Source organism: Aplidium turbinatum, chromosome 18, assembly GCF_918807975.1.
Source record: "Aplidium turbinatum chromosome 18, kaAplTurb1.1, whole genome shotgun sequence".
NCBI lineage: Eukaryota > Metazoa > Chordata > Ascidiacea > Aplousobranchia > Polyclinidae > Aplidium > Aplidium turbinatum.
This window is the reverse complement of record NC_137489.1, coordinates 5034773-5056713: the sequence shown is the minus strand read 5'-3', so window position 1 is coordinate 5056713 and position 21941 is coordinate 5034773. Positions and strand designations below refer to the sequence as shown.

Here is a 21941-nt window from a genome sequence, read left to right as displayed (position 1 = left end):
ATCGTTTGCAGGTTTTTCTGGCGTAAACATTTTGCGAACATTTCATTGCTGGCGCGTTTCGTATAAAAACATTTGTTTTCAAAAGAGAAGTCAATCCTTTCCTACTCTACATGTCCAGAAAGAACAAAATAATATTTTCCTACTTTTTTTTTCAAACTAGAAGAAAATAATAAGAAGTTGAAATTAAGAGATGGGTCTCGGTTTGGGGCAATTGTTTAAACAAACTAGACTTGTGTTAACCCATTTGTGACTCATGAATAACCCACATGGTAGCCTATGCCTACAAGTCCAGGTACCCAGTTAAATTACTACTGGGCCCCAGTCGGGCTTGCTGGCTGGGAGCCAAAGCGTAGCCTATAAAATAAATTAAAATTGAATTGTAGCCTATAACCTGTGCTATAACACAATATAGCTAAGGGGTACAAAAAAAGTTTACCGACTTTAGTAGCACGTAATGTTTTCAGCGGCGCACAGTTGTAAACATTACCGCTGGGTCAAAAATCGCAGAGACAGTTTTTATTTGTTTCTTCTACAAACACATTGATTGATTGATTGAATCTGCGGGTTACCTGCAGATGAGGTTACCTGCGGTGTGCCCCAAGGATCGACATTGGGACCCCTTCTTTTCTTACTTTATGTAAATGACTTACCAAATTCAACAAACATGAATGTTAAACTATTTGCTGACGACACCAATCTTACCATGAGCGACAAATGTGACATAAATTTGCAGAACAATGTGAATGCCGAAATGCAAAAAGTTTACAACTGGTTAAAGCTTAATAGCCCAGCCAGCAAGCCTATATGGGCCCCACATGGGGACCCATATGGGCTGATGTACGGGCCCCATGTGAGATGCCCATATGGGGCCCATACACATTGTGTCCGCGGGCATCACATTGCCCCCATATAGGCTGCCCATATTCATTTATGGGTTTCATGTGGGTTGCTCACACTCAACCCACAAAGCTAATATGGGCTGCCCATGTGTAACCCATAAACCTAATACAGGCTGCCCATATGTATATAACTGCAGACAGATGCCAAAGTGCTGCAAGAAGAGAACTTTGCGCAATGCATAGCAAGGTGCCCCCAGTAAAGTGCTCAATCGGCGTAAGCCAAGAGCGTCAACTGCAGACAGCGCACACGATGATGAACTGTTTTATTTTGATCAACAACGCACGAGTAGGTATATAAGTCCATGTGACATTTTCCTATTTGTGGTACGTAAGCACAAAAAATAGTACTACTGCTAACCTTGCCAAAGTGCTCCAACTGCAAGCAGTGAGCTTTGCGCAATGCATAGCAAGGTGCCTCCAGTAATTTTGCTTGTTCAATTTCATTTTGTGTTTGTTTAAAAGATCAACAAAAGTCGTTTGAGACAACTAAAAAATCTCAAAGTCAAGACAAATGCTGATCGAGGTGTATATCATATTAGTATGGGTTGCCCACAAACCTTTGAATCACTGTGTGGGTAGCCCATGGTCTGCCCATAAAAAATGTGGGCAGTCCATGGTCTGCGCATAAAAAATGTGGGCAGCCCATGGCCTGCCCATGAAAAATGTGGGTAGCCCATGGTCTGCCCATAAAAAATGTGGGCAGCCCATGGTCTGCCCATAAAAAATGTGGGCAGCCCATGGCCTGCCCATGAAAAATGTGGGTAGCCCATGTTCTGCCCATAAAAAATGTGGGCTGCCCATGTTCTGCCCATAAAAAATGTGGGCAGCCCATGGTCTGCCCATAAACAAAGTGGGCAGCCCATGGTCTGCCCATAAACAAAGTGGGAAGCCCATCAATATTTCATGCTTAGCCCATGATCAATAATTTTATGTGGCTAAATTTCTTAAAATGCATTTATATGATCACGCATTTGAAGATTGGAAGTTTTATATTCCACCTTGTCATTTAGCAACACATTCTGCAAGAAAGCCCATATTGGGCGCATATGGCAAAAACAAAAAAACCCACATAAAACCCACATGCCCACAAGCCCATTAAAATAGTATATGGGGCCCATATGGGCTTGCTGGCTGGGAGATTATCGTTAAATTTATCAAAAACTGAATACATGCTAATAACAAATAAAAAACACATAAAAAATTTTAACGTTAACATTGGTAACACAAGCATTCAACAAAAAGACCAAATAAAATACCTTGGCGTTTACATAGATAACAAATTAAAATGGAAATATCACATAGATGAAATTTGTGGAAAAGTAGCAAAAGATTCATGGGCGTTGCTTAAACTCAGAAATTATGTCAACACAGACACTTTAAAAGATGTGTATCACGCTTTGATTTACTGTCATTTGCAATATTGTATTTCAAGTTGGGGAAAGGCCTGTGACAGTGCACTGGATCCATTAATAAAATTACAAAAAAAAGTTATAAGAATAATTACAAAACAAAATTACTATGCTCACACTAATTTTTTATTTTTCAAAATGAACATCTTGAAACTAAAAGACATACATAGCCTAACATTGAAATAAAAAAACATATGTACAAAGTTCATATGAATCAGTATCCGTCTACGTATTGTGATTTATTTACAAAGGCTTTATCCATGGCCATGCTTCATCTATTCATCAGCATAACACAAGATATCAAACAAGCAACAACTATTTTATAAATAGATCTAACACAGAATATGGCAAAAAGTCCATGCAAGTATTGGGACCAATGCTCTGGTCAGAGGTTCCAAGTAGGCTAAAAAACTTATCATTTCATTGTTTCAAAAAAGAGATCAAAACGTTAATTTTACAAAGCTACAGTTCATCGTAAGTGATATGTTATGGAAACCAACTTGTCAGTTTCTTCGGAAACTTGATTATTCTCTGCTTGCTTTATGGAATTTTGTGTTTAGGCCTACGTTATCATCAATATGTTTTTTTTTTCTTTTTCTGCGTATGTTGTTGTTGAAGCGCGAGAACGTTTCAACGTTTTATTTTTTCTCTTGTAAGCTTACTTTAAATGGCAAAATCGTAATTTCCGTAGGGTGGCAATTGACAAGTAGACTGTATGGTCGTCTCGTTGTCTCCCTGTCGGTATGGGAACTTGTGTAACTTTTGTATTGTGTATATTGTATATTTCAAACATGTACCTATGTTCCTGTTACTGACAAATAAAACATTGCTTGATTGATTGAATCTTTATCCTCGGATTGGGAAAGCTTCTTGCAGAGCTTAATCCTGGCAGTTTCGCATACTTGTAGAGGCTTTGAATCACTGACGCAGGCCCGGTCACCGAGATTGACAGCTAGTGAAGTTTCCGATTGTTGAAGCCTTGTTGCCGGGGAACTATTCCATCCATTAGATGCCGCTGAATGGAGAGCAGTTCTTAACGTGCGTTGCTCAAGCGCACACCCCGAGAGTCGAACCAGCGCCGCTTGATCTTGAAGCTTCTTCGTTCCAGAAGTGACGGGCTAACCAATTGAGCTATCGAGCTAATGAGCTATCGTGCTATCGAGCTAATCGAGCTAATGAGCTATCGAGCTAATGAGCTATCGATCAATTGAGCTATCGGCAATTACACAACTATAGCCTACCGTAGGCTACCTGCGGAACTTTTGATTTAACTAAAATGCAAAGTTGCTAAACCAAACTCCGAATCCACTCCACTCCAAAACCTTTTTGAAAAGGTTTTCAACATAAAATGGTAGGCTTTAATCTAGCTCTAGCCTGCTTGACATACCCGTAGCAAATCTATGAATTGTAAGTTGATGTGAAACCAGAAGAATTTTTCTAATAAAGAAGTGGGAAGTTTCCAGGATTTTACTTGGATGCCAGAAAAGTTTTCGCAAAAGGATATTTGGCCTCATGAGAAATAGCTTAGCATTATCCTGAAATCAGTCTGTTCTTTAATATTCTGCGTCCATTGCGACAACATGCATATCCAACAGCGAATCACAGGCTAGGCCTGCATCATAGTTAATAAATATACCTACCGTATATTTATTAACTATGCCTGCATGCAACATATAACCTAGCCTACAGTTAGAAATAGAGAATGAACAATTAGTCATTGAATCATCTGCTTGTAATTATTTCTGAAAAGTCTGAAATTTCTGAAAGTGATAGGCTATCTATGACTGCGGAGGAGGATGACTAGTCAAGACACCTGTTGGTCGCCGTTGCCTGTTAGGCCTAGCCTAGGTCTACATGCGAGAGTGGATGCTTCCACTTTTAGGTTGCACACTGCTCAGTGAAGGAAAGTTGGCCTTTATATTCTTCTATAAACAACTTAGGTTTGGGATACGGAAGTAAAGCAAAATACCGAATGCGGGTTTGGCTTTTCCCTCTACATTACACCCCACCAGTATCAGAGGGCTGGGTTTGCCCAAAACACGCAAGGTAGAGTGACCTGCGTTCTTCTGAACGTCCAGTTTGAGAGAAGGGTGACTATACCTATAGGCTGTATGGGTGACTATAGTGCCTGTAGGCTAACATATACGAGAGTGGGAGCTTCTGATGTTGGGTTGCTCAGCGAAGGCAAGTTGAACCTTTGTTCTTCGTGTTCCGTAAATAACTTAGGTACCGTCACCGACAAAGTAGAGCAATATCCAGAAAGCGGATTAAGCTTTTTTGTGCCACTGAACGGCTGTTTTCTTGGGTTGAATATTGAAATAAAAAGCTAGCTTCTCTGTTCGGTTTTAAGTGTAGACTAATCTAGGAAACATTATCAATTTGGAGTTGTAAAAATGAATTTCTGCTCAAGAAGCCCAAAGAAAAGAAAAAGGTAAAAGAAAGGCTACTTACTACTATAGTTATCGGTTTTGTTTTGTAAGATTTGGTGAAATAGTGACATAGTTTTTTTCTAATTTACTAATTTTTTTATGATTGAGTAATTATGGCACAACGCAGTAGGCCTAAATTGTAGCCTACTGTAGGCAGTGAGAAAAACTAACTGGTAAAGGTGATCAGGTACTATGACACTTCCTCAAATGGGCGATCAACCTAACGCAGAAAGCAATCATTAAGAAAATAAACCATATTGCACCGTCATAAGCATTTCTTAATCATACTTGTAAAATTCATCTCAATTATTCTACTTTTTACTGCTGCTTGTACGGACAGTTTTAGTAAGTTACCGTATCAAGTTGTTGCAATATTTTCTGTATTTGGTATATTTAGCAATACTATGAAGAAAAAAAAAAAAAGAAATGAAAAAGAATAAAGCAAGGATGTGAAGGTTTTGGACATTCAGTGACTTTTATTTTTTTATTTATTTAACATGTAAATTTGCGTCTTTTTTGGGCTAGTTGTGCTAATAGTAATCTTCTGTAATTTTTTCGTTTCGATCCAGTTGTGCTGATGAATCCTATAGGAAGAAAACCGGTTCCACAACATAAATTATATTATAATAAAAAAAATTTTGAAATACTATTGTGAGTGTTGACCTGCTCAAATGGTTTAAGGTTTAGACTTGAAAAAAAAACTATTGATTTCTACTGTAGGCAGTGGCGTATCTAGGGAATGTGCGGGAATGTGCCGCCCGGGGATGATTCAGATTTTGCCGCCCCTTCAAGAAAAAACATGTGAAAATGAAATGCGTTTTTTATCAGATTATAATCAAAATAAAAAATCGTAGTCTGAAAGTGCCGCCAGGGGCGGTCTGCTTCCAACCCCCCCTAGCTACGCCACTGACTGTAGGCTATTATTTTTCAAGTTAGATTGGGATGATTTCAAGTTAGTGTAGGGATGATGTAATGCTAGTAGCCTACTAAAAGTATGACAGCAAAGAAACACAGGGTCTGCAAAGTGATGTAGGCTACCACCTTCATATAAAAAAGAAATAAATCAACTTTGTCTTTTATGCTTGCAGTTAGGCAAACAGTTGTTTTTTTTTCTCATACCGGTGCTGTTTTTTTTTGCTTATAGCCTACTACTTTTGTGGGGCAAGATATTTTTTGATGTTTGAATAAAATCACAGTACGGTAATTCACTTGACTGTCCCAACAGATGACTACTATAGTCTTTGTTTGTTTGTTTGTTTATCTTTATCCTGCATTGCGGGAAAGCGGACTTGAGCGCTATGCATCGGTGTACGCCTTCCGACGTACACCTGACCCACGCTGCAGCCGACGGCAATGTCTGTTTCCATGTTGTCTACTCTACTTATGACTTAAATTTGGTACTACCCATTACTCGAAATCGATCACTGGGTAGAGGCAATTATCGTAAAGTTTCTTGCCCAGAGAAACAACAGCAAGTGCGGGTGGCTGGAGTCGAACATGCAGGCTCTCGACTGCGAGCCCAACGCGCTAACCACTCGGCCACTGCTTCCTGTCTGTTATAGAATATATTTGTACCTGTTTATATTTGTACGGTGTACCGTATACTAATTCTCGCTATAGACGAAATAAAAGGTTTTTCTCTCTTCTCTGCTCTCTCAATAAAAGAAAAAACAACTAGGCTTACAGACTACAGTTTACATCATTCTTGATTGCGTAAAGTTCTTAGAAGAGGTGGAAACGACAAAAAATTAATTTCATTCATTTGAAATAGAAGCAGAAAAAACAGATTTCGCAATTCACACCTTTTAAATCCCTAAATTGAAGGAAAGTGTCGTCTAAGGTCCAAGTAGGCTACTTTGCAGAAAATTGCAAAATTTCGATCAGTGAGTTGTATTGCCTTTTCAAAATCTCGCAAGATGTCGCTAGCACGTATCAACGTTGGCTTTTGCCTAAGTGTCATCGCCCATCGGTGTCATGGCATGACGGCATGTACGGTGCTTTACTGAAGGTGCAGGCTGCTATTTGAGTGCAAGGCGTATTCTGCAATCGTATTTAGGATATTAATCACCAAACAGTATCACAAAGCTGTCTTCTCAATTTTTTTTATGCTGTAGGACTATGAACTATGCTTACCTGGCAATCCTTTAAAATACCGTACTTGATTAAAAGGTACCGTAGGCTATTCCACATAAAAAGGGTTTGCATGTTCAGTGCAGCCTCTGTTTTAGATTGAATTTGTTGTGAGTAAAATCGATCTTTTTATTTGAAAGTAGATTAAACAAGAAAAAAAATCTAAATGCATGGAAAATTATCAAACTCTCCAAGAAGCTTTTGTAAGTTCGAGGATAAAGGTTCCTGCAATTCACCTATTTAGCTTTGAGGTAGTATTACTATTAGGCTTGTATCTAAACACTGATTTTGTTTTGAAAAGATAACTAATACTGTTTTAAAAGAAATAATACACTGCTGTTGAATTGTGCAAATATGATGGAAGAAGTAGAACATCACGAGATTCCGGTTTCAGTGAAAACTGATTCCAAATCTACAGAAGAAACAGGTCAAACAGCAACTACTATATTACCTTCGAGTGCCGCTGTTGCCACAAGCCCACCAGTAGCAAGCACCCCTGCTTCACCATCACAAGACGCTACAAAAGTTGAGATAAATAATGAATCATCTGAAGGAAGTGGCTGGAACCTCACAGGATGGTTTAAATCAGCTTCCAATAATCAATTTGTTCAAAAAATGATGGAGAAAACAAAAACTGGTGTTGATAAAATGATAACAACACTCGACCCAGGAATGACACCTTATATAAAGCAAGGTGGTGATATTTCTGTGGTTGTGGCTTCTGACAAAGAAGTAAAGTGGTGTGCAGTACGTGATGCTTTTCAGAGTGTTTTTGGGGCTGCCACTGTCAAGGGCATAGCTTCTCAGTCAAATGTTGCCCCTCAGCCAGTTGGGTATTCTGCTGGGATGAAGGGGGCTCAAGAAAGAATAAAAAATTTGCGAAAATCTGAAAAAGTTGAAGCAAATCAGCTTTGTATAGCCATCGAAAGCTTCATAGTTGAACAGTTGCCTGATCACTGGTTTGATATTGGCTGTATTTTTTTGGATGACCCTGAAAACAATATCAAGTTTGAGGTCTTCACACTTGCTGTTCCAATTGATGGAGACATAATTGCAGACATGAAAAAGTCAACTCCAAGTGACTTTGATCTTCGGTGGTCTGGTCTTGCAGTGACAGTTGGAGAAACAATTCAAAATCGTCTTTCTTGGATAAAGCCATCAGATTGGCATAAAGCTTTATGTGGTCAGTCTCGAAGAGACATCATTCATTCTGCCACTCTTCTGCTTGCTGAATTATACAAAAGAAGATTGCCAGAAAAGATTATAGAACAAAACATTTGAGTTGCCAACACTTATGTCCGGGTACTTTAAAAAGCATTCCACTTTTGTCCTAAACACAAACAGATGAAGCAAGACAATAAAGCATGGATTGCAGTGGCATGTGAATCAAATCAGATCGACATTGTGATGTTAACCAACCACTTTATCATATTATTACATGACATTTTCTAGTTTTTTTGTAGTTCATGGATAGATGTTAAGTTCTAGAATACTAGAGACATGGCTGAAAAAATAGCTACCTTTCATTGCCATTGGACTGTTATAACTCATTTTAGTTTTTCTGTAGTGATGAATAACTAGTAGCCTACTGGGACTTGTAAAAATTTGAAAAAACATGTATATATAAAATTGAACTGCTTTAAATTATTGACCAATGTTATTCAAAAGGAATGTAACCATTCTTTATTACTTGACATATATATATATTTACGTAGTGCCAATTTTGGTTCCAACTTGACTTAATATTATTTGATGTTATAAAGTGAATCAACCCTCTCGGAAATTGTGGAAATAAAGCAGAACTTGTGCTTGGCTCTTTGTATTTCTAATTACTTTCAAGATGTGTTGGCATAACAAATTATCAACTTATATGGGCTATATATATACATAAATGAAGATCGCTGTCTTATTTACAGCCAGTCTGTTGGCTTCTTATATTCATGAGTAGAATAAAAAGTTTCTTTTGCTTGGCTGCTTTTTGAACAACCCCAGTTTAATGACTTGCATCATTTGTAGAATGGTGTGAGTGGTAGCTTTGTATATGCCAAGTGTCGATCAAGGTTTGCGTAGTTGAATTCCTAATGCTATTCCCATTTTTATTATTTAATTGCACGTTGAACATAAAATTTTGACATTCGGTGTGCCAACAGAAATTCTGCATTTTTAAATATACAGGGTCTCGTGGCTACATAAAAAACTTTAGCATTTTTTTGTAATTCTCTGATTACCGATAGCAAGTTGCAAAAAATTAAAGTTATCATTTTAACTTTATTAATGTAATCCTTACAATCTATTTAACACAATTATTCAATATGATCCAACTCCATTCAATATGATGGCCCTTTGCTTTGATAATTTTGGATATTCTCTGGCGAAACCGTAAACAACTTCTCTTCATCAGTATTAAGATTCCGGAATGTTCTTCGAATGTCTGCTGAGAGTTGAGGTTGGGGTATGGAATTGAGTTAGACGGTCCTTCAATCATGCTGAATAGCCAATAGTCGCAAACGTTCAGGTCTGGAGAGCTACTAGGCCAAATGTCTTTTGGAACAAAAATGGGGAGATTTTCCTTCAGATACGTCTTGATTTTTTTTGCTCCATGCGCTGGCACGGAGTCTTGAACAAGCTTGAAAAGCACTCTTTTAGAATACCTTCATAAGATTATCTGCAGAAAGTTTTATCTTGATTAGAGAGATACAAAATAAAAGTATGCGAAAATGAAAAAGTCTCAATTTAGCTGCGGTATACTGCATATCAGGGGTCGATCTTAACTTTTTTTTTCACTAGCCCAGCGGACTAGTTGCTCCCCATTTTCACCAGTCCGCAGGATTTTTCACTAGTCCGACCAGTTTACTGACTTTTCACTTGTCTGATGACGTATTAAGATAAATATTTTGGCTTAAACTAAAGTAAAGGCTTTCAGATTTCAGTACGCACAAGAGAGCAACAATACGCACAAAAACACCTTTTCATACTACAGACGCAAACAATGCAATTTTAAAGCATAAAAAATAAACGTGGCATGCGGTGTGTGCTTAACTTGTTATGACAATTGAAAATAAAGTCTTACATTTGTCTTTTTTGTGTTTATAAGTGCACACTGCACATAGCCTACATGAGAATAGAGTATAAAACTAATAGAAATGTGCTTCTTTGTGTGTACCCTTAGCATGCTTTTCAAAATTACGAAAAGGTTAAAAACTTTTTTGTTCTTTTTCTGCAAAATAATAATTAGATTTTTAAAAAAGTTCCATTTTGTATAAAGCTGTTTAATGCATGCTTTGCTCTTTCTTGTAGGATAAGTAGTTATTACAAAGATGTGCCTCATATATACTCAAACAAATGCAGTAACATCAACATTTTTTTGAAAAAAAAAAGAGGCATAGTTCTATGCTCCATGACTCTATTCCAGAATATGTTCAGATGTACTGGTATGTTTGGGAGAGTTTCTGTAGTACAAACACAGTCATCTGATCACTTGCCAGTTGCTACTAGCCAACACCACTCCTTTGCCTTTTGTGCCTTCTTCTGTGTATATTTATTTTTGTTGTATTTCTAGTATGTATTGGTAACTTGGCTATGAGGACAAGAGAACTATCGCTTTACAAATGATTTGAAATCAGCTTTTAACATTAAGATATAACTCAATTGGCTGCTTAAAAGTTCTGCTCTTAGTACATCCAACCCTAAAAGTTTCAAGCAAACGTTCAAAGCTAATATATAACTATGTTTTGAAATGTTTCCGTTTCATTGTCATTTCATTGAAATTGAAGCTTATGGAAAGTATGTGCATTTGTATCTTACTATTCATAGGGCTAAAAGGATAATAGTACGAATTATTATCATTTACGGTATAAATATATATGTATACAGTTTAGCTTTTTGACACCAAAAAATGTCCCATCGTCTGAAATACAAATGCTTAATGTGCCAGTTTTGCAATTTAGACAATATATATACGTTATGTAGACTATTTGATAAATATGACCTTGGATTTAAAATACAACATAAAAATGTGCTTGAATGTGCTTTTTTAGAATGCTTGAACGATTGAACATTAACTTGGTGTGAGAGTACTTCACCATCATTCATGTGGTGTGAAACAACTTCAAGGGAGTTTATTGATTTTTTTAACAACTTAATATCATTCGAAAACAATGTATTGATGCATTTCTTTCAGTAACGGAGTTACTTTCTGTATGTACGAGTTCTTAGTACAAACAAGGACATGAAAACAATATAACAATTGAAATAAATAGCTTAATTCATCACTAAATAGAATGAAAGTGAAAGGAACGTTTTTCTTTGTATGAAATGTTTTATACATTACAAGGCTTGTTATAAAACAATTTTCTAGTTAAAACTGCAACGAGTCTTTTAGCACTGGCAGTAAAAGCTTCAATTCTTATGTGTGTTTTCTGTTGAAGTATTTATCAAACGCGCAACAATGGTTTATAACTTTTACTTGGTGGCTGGCTGGTTTCATCCATTTTATATATATTATTAGTCATGGAAGGCTGGTTGTTTGTAAATGGTTATGGTGCTCAGCTTTAAAGTAATGTCATCATTATCTTATATGAATGTTTTCTTCAACAATTAAAATAGATGGCTTAGAAACTTGATCAACAGTATACAATTGTTGGCGTTTTTGAATTGTTGCTTTGCTACTATATTTCGGTATTTCAATGTGCATTAAAAGGATTGCTTGTGCAGTTAAGCAAGTACTTTTGCACCAATCATTTCTAGAAAACACAAGAAGACTTTTACCAACAATTGCATTTATTGTAATGTATACCTGATTGATTTGTCACTATACGTATGTGTACTATACTCTTGTTGTGTGTACTTCTTGTGGTTGTAAAGTAATATTATACATACATATAATCTTTAAAATTGAATGCACTGGTAGATAAAAGAATATTAAGCTTTTACAGTTCAATTCCGTATATACTTATTTTTTAGTTAGTTTGAGCTATGTTTCTAATAACACAAATGTTTTGCTCATTTTTGTGGTATGTACAATGTATATACATTACATTGGCTTGTTGTAGTATCATACATAATCTGCTTACATTCTTTTATTGTGCAATGGTTAGGTTTTGCAGAATCGATTGAAGTAAGTTGTAAACCATGGAGCAAAGAATTGTTGAAGTACGAGGTTCCAACACCGCCTGGTATAAGGTGAGGTGTTTGCTGCCTGTCTACAGTACATTCATCCATTCATTCTTGTGTTAATGGTGATTAGGTAGTTTGTTTTTAGCCAGATGACGAAAAGGTGTACACTGTACAAATATTTCCAATTTGAACAAACTCTGTTTAAGGATGATTGAATTTTCAATCATCTATTTTCGAATGAGCTTGCATGCTACTGAATGGAAAGGTTAAACAACATGATATTTTTCATGTTCACAGCCACAGCTTTCTGTAAATGCAACAATGTCGACTGTATTGTACATCAAATAAAGTGGGCTAACATGACCATTACCCACTACTACCTTAAACACGCTCTCATTTTAAAGATGTCTCTTAATTGATGAATTTTAATCTTTTTGGAAGTGGTTATTAAGGGTCTACGTCTTTTAGGCGCTGACAGTTAGGCGCTGGTCTAATAGGCGCGCACACTGTGGCGTCTGGATATTTAGGTGCGGAGCACTGTGGCGCCCGGTCATTTAGGTGCTATTCCTAGTAAAGTCTGTAGATTGTATCAGCTTGGCAGGTAGGGGCGTAGGGCAATGCATTTCACACAAAATATTATATTGAACAGAAAAATACGTAGTTTTGTTAATGCGTGTGCGTTGTTGGTCATGGCTTCAGTGAGTGAAGCTGCTTAAACCGGCAATGCTTTTTCACACAAAATGTTATATTAAACATCTCATGTGATCGACGTAGACGCACAATCTTGACATCAAATGAAAGCATACATCTTCAGCTATCCGAAGATGCAAAGCTTTGCAATAAAATTTAAAATATTCAATGTACAACTAGCAACTTTCCATACGGTATTTTTTCTAATTTCTAAAAAAATTAAAAATTGGCAGTTACTACCCAAGCATGATACAATAATATGAAAATATATGTAGTTTAATCAAATGCCAAAACAATTCTGCACATGAGAAAAATTTTACTTTGTTTCTGCGCGCAATGCTTTAGGAGGTACAGCAGAATGATTATAGAGAAACTTGGAAAATTTTAATCAAAAAGTTTACGTAATTTAGCCTACAGTCTTTTTGATCGAGAAAGTCCAAAGTAAGGGGTTGCCTAGCCAGTTTTGACTGCCAATTCCAATGAGTGAAGGAAAAAAAATCTACTGTGTCCACATCTTTAAGAAGTCCTCATCTGATAACTGCACCGCCAAAATATTTTTTTTTTAATTAGCCAAAAAAGGACCGGCAAAGACTATGGATCTGTCATCATTTAAGTAACATTTTTTTGCTTGAAATAGGCTACCTTTTAACCTTGAACGTAGGGATACTTCCTTGGTCATCATGGCAAAAATCCCAAGGCGTGTGTATACGTCCGTGGTCGCGAAAGAGTTAACTAATAATGAACTCAATAATGTTCGGAAGCTTGAATAATTTATTGATAAAGCTTTCACCAATGCAAACCTGGACTAACAACAAATAAAACAATAATAAATCAATAAAACAACAATATATTTTTCTGTTCAATATAACATTTTGTGTGAAAAGCATTGCCGATTTAAGCAGCTTCACTCACGGAAGCCATGATATAATTTTCTGGCAAGCTGCCAAGCTGAAACAATCTACAGACTTTACTAGGAATAGCACCTAAATGACCGGGCGCCACAGTGCTCCGCACCTAAATATCCAGACGCCACAGTGTACGCGCCTATTAGACCAGCGCCTAAAAGACTTGCTCCCGTTATTAATCCTTTTCATTTGTTATTTCTATAATACGTTTACTTTAGATTGTATATAATTCAAGAACTAAGAAATTGCTTGTCATTAATGATTTTTCACATATTTTCAGGCCTTCCTGAGTGATGTTTTTGCAGATGGAATTTCAGTTACTTTTGAAAACAAGTACGTTGGTACACTGACTTTGTTTCTTCTTTATTTACTACTACTAGTTTATTTTCATGAGATATCCTGGTAGTGAAATGAAACATTCAAGAGAAGAAACTCATTTGTTATAAAAAGGTGTTTGTACTTTTGGAGTGTGGTCATCAGTTGTAAGAAGTTAATTGCTTGTTTTTTTCTAGCAATTCTACAAACATTTTCATTAACATAAAAAATAAGTAGGTAAGGAGAAAGGAAGCAAAAAAACTTTCATAAGGTACCAAGTTGAGCTTTGTGTGTCTTCAATTCTGACCGCCAATATTTTTTTTGCTATGAATGATCAGATCTTGTCTCATTTGACGTCAGACTCACCATCTCATCTGTAGTGTCATCATTAGTGCATTAGTTAGCCATTACTCTATCACAGCAGGCGCGTTTCTTTGTATTTATGTATCTCGTATAAGTGTGAGCTTGACTCGCTTGACTCATAGCAAGTGTTTGAGGCCTTCGGTATAAGCCGTAACCGTAACAATAACTTGCACTTATATGTGAAATTTAAAGTTGAAAAGTCTGTACGTTGAACTTAATAGTGACACAATTTAGTATATTTCTTCAGAGTTTAGATTGAACACACAAGAAAAAACAAACAAACACAATGTTTTTTTTACCTTTAATGTGCTGTTACCACAACATATTTCGTTTTTTATTAATTGTGTATGGCGTGTGGTCGACTTGCATGCATCTCATCTCTTGTGTTGTACCAGCTGGCAAGCGGAGCGGAAGATCAGTCTGGACGAAGCCAGGTTTGCTCCTTCTGACGAGGAATCTGCATTAGGTGATGAAGACCTGGTTGAAGGGCAAGACGTTGAGGTGGGAACAATAGTTGGTAGTCTTTTTGCTTCAACGGTTTTGACGTTTTTCAACGCAGCCTTGATCAGAAGTCTGGGTTCTGTGCTTTTTATACTTGCAAAGAATGGAGTAAAAGTTTTCAAATTATTCCTTTGGGCAACATTACTTGTAGGCATTTACTGAAAAGGCAAACATTCGTTGTATAATTTTTAAACTTCCACCCAAGAAGAATTCATAAAGTAAGTAACTTTTGTTCAGGTCCATACAAGAGCAAATGAGATGGAGCCTTGCGGATGGTGGCAAGCTAAAGTGCAAATGAGCAAGGGAGAGTTCCACGTCATTGAGTACCAAACTTGCATTCCCAAGCACACCGAGATCGTAACTAGGGATCGCTTACGGAAATTCACCAACAAACCTGTTTTCAGCAAAGCCCCGCTGCTGAAAAGTTCCATCCCCGTGCCAGAGGACTTGCAAGACTTGTAAGAACTTGTGTTTAATAACATCAACATGTCCGGGTGTTTCATGAATCTGAAGTACAAAAATTGCGAATAAATTAATTTCTTAAAAAAACAGTACAGGTAGGCCAATGTACAGTACAGGCTACAGCAGTTGTACAAATTTTTTGTTGGATTGAGTTTTTAGTTGTTTCAAAGATAAATTGTTTTTATTTATTTGATTGTGCGTTTCATAAAATTGATTTAAAACAGGTAAATACTAACCTAAGTAAGTGCATTTACCTAACGCTAGTAATCCCAACTGGCCAGCTTGCAAAAGAAGCTTTTTTTCATTGATTCCACGTCGGCTGACAAATTTTACTGTAATAGTAAGAATCCATGTCAAACATCCCAAGCTTTTAAGTTTTTATTCATTCAGCTGCAAGAAATACATTGAGGCCCACAAAGAATTTGAGAAGAGCGTGGGGGCAATATTTGTGCATTACAAACCACAAACTAAATGTCTTGACGTCGTTGTTTCGAATGACTCTGCATTGAAAAGGGCCGAGATTGTGTCTGACCTTCACTTCAGGAGTCTTCGTTCAAAAGTTTCCATGCTTCAAAGGGTTCAAGAGGCCACGAAGCAATTAGAAGTAAGTTTTTTCACCATATTTAAACACATTTTAACAGAAGTGCAGGGATGTAAAACTGCATTTTTGCATAAAGAACTCTTATTTCAATGATGGTTGTGAATTATTCTGTCTTTGCCATTGCTTATAAGAGACGTTGAATTATATGGGTGGAAAATGTAGGCTGCAGTGTAGAGTTACAAGCTTTGGAGTTTACTTACCATTATTATCTGAGATGCAGCACGTAGATCTTAACTTATGGGTTCGATTCCAGGCAAGAATTTTTTAAACTTTTATTTTATTGTCAGTATCTATTCACAAATACGAGACTTTTCTCTAACAGAACTCGGCCTATCTCATGTTCTTTTACTATCAGGTGACCCAGCAAAGGGCTAGCTCGTGTACGGAGAGCTTTGCAGTTGCTGTGGACTTGATTGGTCTTGCAATTGGCTCGAATGGGGCGAACATTATCGCCGCACGTCGTATTCCTGGTGTGACAGATATCTACCTGGAAGAAAGCACTCACACCTTCACTGTGTATGGCGACACCAGGGAAGCTGTGGTGAAAGCTAGAGAAATGTTGGAATACACCGAGGAGGAATTCTGTGTCCCTAGGTCTTTTGTTGGTGAGGAGGAGAAATACGGATATCCGTTTTTTGTCTTAATTTTTCTCTTTTAAAGGTTTCAATAGAGCAGAATTTGACGCTGTATATAAACTTTGGATTTTTAACACCTATTTGCTGGCTCACGCAAGTGTGTGAATGCGCAAGACCTGAAACTATATGCCTCTATTACACTAAGGGCTTTCTGATGATTTGTTTTAATATATTTAGTGACGTCAAAATTGGCATAAATTGTGCGGTAGACATGAACCCAAGACACATTTCTATTTGAATAAGCTTTTTCTAAGAAAGTTGCTTGGCGTGGTGAAAATTCCGAGTGAGACTAAACTCACCGTTTTTTGAAATGATTTTTCTTAAAAAGAAACAAATCTTTGTCAGTTTTCTTCGTTTCACAAAGTGACTGACTTTGTTGCTACCAAATTAAATCAAATATGGTGATTACAGGCAAAGTGATCGGCAAGAAAGGGGTCACTATTCAAGAGATCATTGACAGGTCGGGGGTTGTTCGGGTTCGTGTGATTGGTGATGACGAAAACGACGTCATGCTTCGAGAAGACGGCCTTGTGCCATTTCGATTTGTTGGCACGAAAGAGACTATCAGTAATGCTAGAGCTCTTATGGACTACTACGTTTCGTACTTGAAGGTATCCTGTGACGCAATGATGCATATTGCATAAGGCATAATTCCACAAGCGTGATTACAGCAGAAATCATTTTGAGCTGAATAACCTTTCACGATTATACAATTATACATGTTTTGCTTAGAGTAGAATTCTAAATTTTTTGGAATTAACTTTATTTTATTAAACCATGTTAAGTCGATAATTCACATAAATATTCGTCTATCGTACAAGACTGTCCGCTACATTGTCAGGTTAAATTAAATGTTGCTTTGTTACCACGGTATGGACGATTTCCTCAGACTAAGAGACTGATTTTCAAAGGACCTTGTTCCGAATAAATAGCGTGCAATTGTGGCTGCGTTTTTCTAGCATAACTTTACGTTCAGGATTTCGATTCGATACGAATGGAACAGCTCAGTCTCTCCCAACAAATCCGTCAGTTGAACGGTCCGAGTACGTCATCCGCAACATCACACCCGGGAGGCTCTGGCCTGTCACCAGGTGACGAAGAAAGTGGCCAAAGCCACCGGCCACCAAAGTTCAACCAACGTAACCGGCACTGGAATGAGGACAAGAAAAGATACAGAGGTTCGTTCCGAGTTTTATGTGTTCCAGGTGTACGGTATTTTGAGTGCCGTTTATTTCAAGGGTGGAATTGTCGGTGGAGTGTTGGAATTATGGTAGGCTCTGCTTTGTAAGCTTACCTGGTCTTGCCTGGTTGAAAATTTTTTCCCAATTTGAACGCTGTTGGTGAAATAAGATGGTTACCAAAATATTACAGTAAATGTTAAACAAAATTGCAAGTTTTGTGACTAATTCTCCTCCATCTTTGTCTTCCAGATGGTAATCCATTCTCCGAACCATCGAACAAGGCGGACACTGAATCCGAGGCGGGAGACGCAAGCAGCCATGGCAAGCAAGTCGGTGATAGGTAAGAGAAGTCATTGGCTGCTGTTGAGATCACATTTGTTTTCAACTTACACAAACAAACTCCAACTTGGGTCTCAAGTCGCAACGGAACTTACTTTTGGTGCATTTTTTCCGACGATATAGAAATAAATGTTCTTTCTATCAGTTTTTAAATATTTTTTTATGTAGTCTCTTTTTTCTTTAATAGTAAATATACCACATCTCCTTGATTGAAAAAAATGATTTAACAGCCTTTACTCTGGCTGACACGGTTCCTATTTACATTAGTAATATTCTCAGAGCATTTTTATTGCACATGCGGGAAAACTTATTAAACCAGTCAATCCTGCAAAGTTATACTAATGGTACTGTCTTACCCCTGTACGCACCGGGTGTATTTATTTACGTCTCTTTTCTACCAACAACCATGTTTTATTTTCCGTCCATTGCGACAACATACACTACACTGTGATCACATATGCAACACCACAGGAAGCAGCGAAGGGACATACAGTCTTCGAGTCAGCTGCTCCCCTTATTTTGGCTTGCCATTAAGTGTCTTCGCCGAGACACAGCAGCGTGCTCTGGAGTGGTATCGAACCCACGTTTTTTCGAGCGTCGCGCAGCTGTTTTCATCACTCGGCCACACAATGGACACCCGTGGCGTCCATCGCTTGTAAAGTGTGAATACTGTGAACTTCTCATGTCCAGGAATGATGCGGAGGAGCCAAGGTACCAGCAGGGATATAGGAGCAGGGGAGGGAGAGGAAGGGGCTCTTACAATGTTTACGACAGATCAAACAGAAATTCAAGTAAGAATAAAGCATCATGTTCTGCGGCTAGGTTTCTATATACGTTTCTGTGCAGTATTTTAATTTGCGTTGATTTTTGAATCTCGTAAATACTTGTAGACTGTGAGAAGGCAAATTTCAACCTTTGCTTTGTTTTCATCCCTTTGTTCACGATATGACTTTGACTCTGTGTGCTATTCAGGGAGAAGAGGAGGCTATAGGGGACATGATAATGGAAGAAGAGAGCAGAGCGAAAGGAAAGAAGAGGATGGCGGTAGAAACGAGACTAATGGGGAAGGGTTTGTGGATGAGAAGAAGGAAAATGAGAGAGGGCTGGAAAATGGGAAAAAAGAAAATGAGAGACGCGTCGTGAATGGAAAAAAAGAACGGAATCAAAGGAAACCGGAAAGCGGACCAGCTGGAGACAGCGAAACAACGGAAAACGATCCTGTTTATGAAGGTGACAACGAAGGCAAAGTTCATTTTGTTCACAAAATGATGTTGTGCTTAATTTTACAGCGGAATCCACTCAACACAAACCCCAGGTACCCAACTGTCGATGGCGATATCTAGTAAACAGACTTGTTGTCACGACGTGCCCAAAGGGTTGCATGGTGTTACACTTGGCCTAGTAGTTGCAACATGTCCAATTGCTTTGTTTGACATATCGGTATTCTGTATTACGTTTTCACATGGTCCCTTTCTCCCGCGAGCTGTTGTGACAATACAATAGGACCCCTAACAATAGGACCCCTTTGAAGCATTTATCACGGAAGGATAAAAGTCATTCTGCTTTTGGGCATCTTTAAACAGCTCTGCGAAAGTCTTTTACCCAACGAGTAGCGTCTCACAGGGAATTGAACACAAGGCTTTTGATCCGGAGCCCAATCCACTACCATTGCGCCACACTCTCACTCGAGCGAAATGCAAATGCTGGCAGCAATAACGAGCCATGCCTTGTACTGATGCTCAAACTGGCCTTCCCTTTCTAAGTCTTGATGTCACGCTTTCTAGGCGGCAACAGAGGAGATCGTGGGAGACGAAGGAGAGGGCGAGGAAGTTATAGTCGACGTGGTAGAGGCAGCGAAAACAATCACGTGACCAATGGCAACGACGAATGGGGTGAGTTGGTTCAGTCACGTGCTATTGAGTTCGTCTGATGCCGTGCAACATTTATTTTAGATTTTTTTAAAACTTCTATCTTGTAACTTTGATTTCAATACCAGATGTATGAATGGGATATCTGTTTAAAGGCACATGATCAACTGTACAGGATTTAAAGATGAATCGATTGTCATTGAGTTTGCTTGGCAAGCAGGAGCCATTAGAGCAAGGAGTCGTTTCATTAGCTTTTGTATTTTATTTCGCTAGCTTTATAGACAACAGATCAGAACGTTTTACATCAATTCAACGTTCACAGAAATTGAAACAATGTAAACAAGACTGATTTACTGGCTAAACTTTGATTACTCATTCTCAATTCTGTTTACAATAATGATTGTGTCTTTTTTCTCTCAGGATCTGGTCCAATATTTTGTCTTCCTTCTCTCTTTGCTCCTTTTCCTTCAAATGGTTCGTCACACAGACACTTTAATAGTTGTTTCTTTTTATTTTTTCACCGATAGCACCTGGCAACTTTTCTCGGTTTCAGCTCTATTTACTTTTTTCTTAAGCGTTCATTATTTGAAAAACGAAACTCTTGGTTTATCTTGTGGTTTTTTTGGTCCACGTGAATTTGTTTGTATCATGTGAACTTGTTTGTATCACTTGCACTCATTGCATCACATGAACTTTTTTGCATCACACGAAATGTTTTGCATCACACGAATTTTTTTGCATCACATGAACGTATTTGTATCAGGTGAACTTATTTTTACTACGTGAACTTTTTGTATTCCGTAAACTTATTTGTATCTGTTGAACTTAGTTTAACTTATTTGTATCATTTCCAGGTAAGAAAACATCCAAAGGGAAGACTGCTCCTCCCACGGAAGCCCAATCTCAAGTAAGTGCATATGTCATACAATAGATCACTGAAGCATATGAAAAGTTTGTGTAAGTATTTTGGTAATGTTTCAATCTTACAATTCATTGTCTTGTTTGCTAAATTTTTCCCGGTGAATTCACTTCTGCTGCTTGTTTTCAAATTAGAATCGGCGTTTTTATGCAATTTATCCTACTCCAATGAATTTGCTCCTTTGGTAGACGTAATTCACCCCGGGGTGGGGGATAAACGGGATAATAAGTGGAGGGTAAAAGTTGTCCCAAATAAAGTAACGTAAAAGTAGTCCTCTTACACATGATTCCAAGCATTTTATTTTCCAGCACAAAGGCGATAAAATGCCACCTAGCGCTACTCCAAAAGAGCAACGACCTCCGAAGAAGAAGCCGGTTGCCAATGGCAACGCTCCCCCTACAACTGACGAAGTGGCTACAAACGGTACAGCATAGAAATCAAAACTGCGGAGAGAAATGCCTTCAAAAAATCAAAAATCGCTCCCAAGGATTGCTGATGACCTGTCTACCGACCGGGGAATACCCTCCTTTCTGTGCGGACATCGGCTTGAGTATTTATTTCAACTGCATTCACCAGCATTTCCACCCGTGCACCACTTTTTTTCTGATATCCAGACAACAAAATCGGCCATTTTCACATTGATTCAAACGTCTGCAAACGTTGAATCAGTGTAAAAATGTCGGATTTTGCTCTCCGGGTATTTATTTCTTTTCGTGTATTATTTTGTAGCTTTGATAAACTGTTATCATGCGTATAAACCGCTTACTTTGAAGTTTCCTAACCTTTTTTGCATTACACGAATGCACGGTCACTGGGTAATTTTTCAAGCAACTGCATTGAATGCACTATTCCGAAAAGCGCAGACCCGTCCAATGCAATTGATTCAAGCTGACGAGAATGATTGTCAAGTTTTACCTGAATGCTCTTTATATGAAGCCTTTTCAAAGTTTGTGTTGTTTTTTTCCACACTGATTGGCGTTGAGAAATCACGCAAGGAATTTTGATTTAGGCTACACAACATCTACGCAAGATAACGTAACTTTCACGAAATTTGAACAATCTTTGTGCATTGATTTTTACTGAAATCGATCATATACTGTATTTAGAAGTGATATTAGTAAACTGAATGTGTTAGCGGAAACTCAGAATATCTTGTTGCGGGTGAATGTTGTACATTTGT

At 37.8% G+C, this 21941-nt stretch overlaps 2 protein-coding genes across 3 annotated transcripts; both read left to right on the top strand.

Moving 5' to 3' along the window:
* Positions 1 to 7196: 7196 nt before the first annotated feature.
* LOC145787064 (protein PRRC1-like) lies at positions 7197 to 11963 on the top strand. The gene has a single exon (XM_082598774.1). It carries the CDS (start codon positions 7222 to 7224, stop codon positions 8146 to 8148), a length of 927 nt encoding a protein of 308 aa, XP_082454900.1. The 5' UTR covers positions 7197 to 7221; the 3' UTR covers positions 8149 to 11963.
* On the top strand, positions 11962 to 21337 carry LOC145787062 (RNA-binding protein FXR1-like). Of its 2 annotated transcripts, XM_082598772.1 has the most exons (15): positions 11962 to 12048; positions 13858 to 13910; positions 14651 to 14756; positions 14994 to 15214; positions 15609 to 15822; positions 16175 to 16424; positions 16866 to 17065; positions 17431 to 17632; positions 17885 to 17975; positions 18665 to 18765; positions 18947 to 19204; positions 19759 to 19866; positions 20263 to 20316; positions 20697 to 20749; positions 21070 to 21337. In XM_082598772.1, the coding sequence occupies exons 1-15, from the start codon at positions 11998 to 12000 to the stop codon at positions 21193 to 21195; spliced, it is 2088 nt and encodes a 695-aa protein (XP_082454898.1). In that variant the 5' UTR covers positions 11962 to 11997; the 3' UTR covers positions 21196 to 21337. The 2 variants fall into 2 exon arrangements, with proteins under 2 accessions (XP_082454898.1, XP_082454899.1); XM_082598773.1 differs by lacking the exon at positions 20263 to 20316.
* The last annotated feature ends 604 nt before the right edge of the window (positions 21338 to 21941 follow it).

Bases quoted from the DNA above. Each gene is read 5' to 3' on its own strand.
- LOC145787064 (XM_082598774.1), top strand. From the start codon at position 7,222: ATGATGGAAGAAGTAGAACATCACGAGATTCCGGTTTCAGTGAAAACT.
- LOC145787062 (XM_082598772.1), top strand. From the start codon at position 11,998: ATGGAGCAAAGAATTGTTGAAGTACGAGGTTCCAACACCGCCTGGTAT. The intron at 13,911-14,650 runs GTACGTTGGTAC...GTGTTGTACCAG, and splicing joins TCAGTTACTTTTGAAAACAA to CTGGCAAGCGGAGCGGAAGA. The intron at 17,633-17,884 runs GTTCGTTCCGAG...TTTGTCTTCCAG, and splicing joins GGACAAGAAAAGATACAGAG to ATGGTAATCCATTCTCCGAA.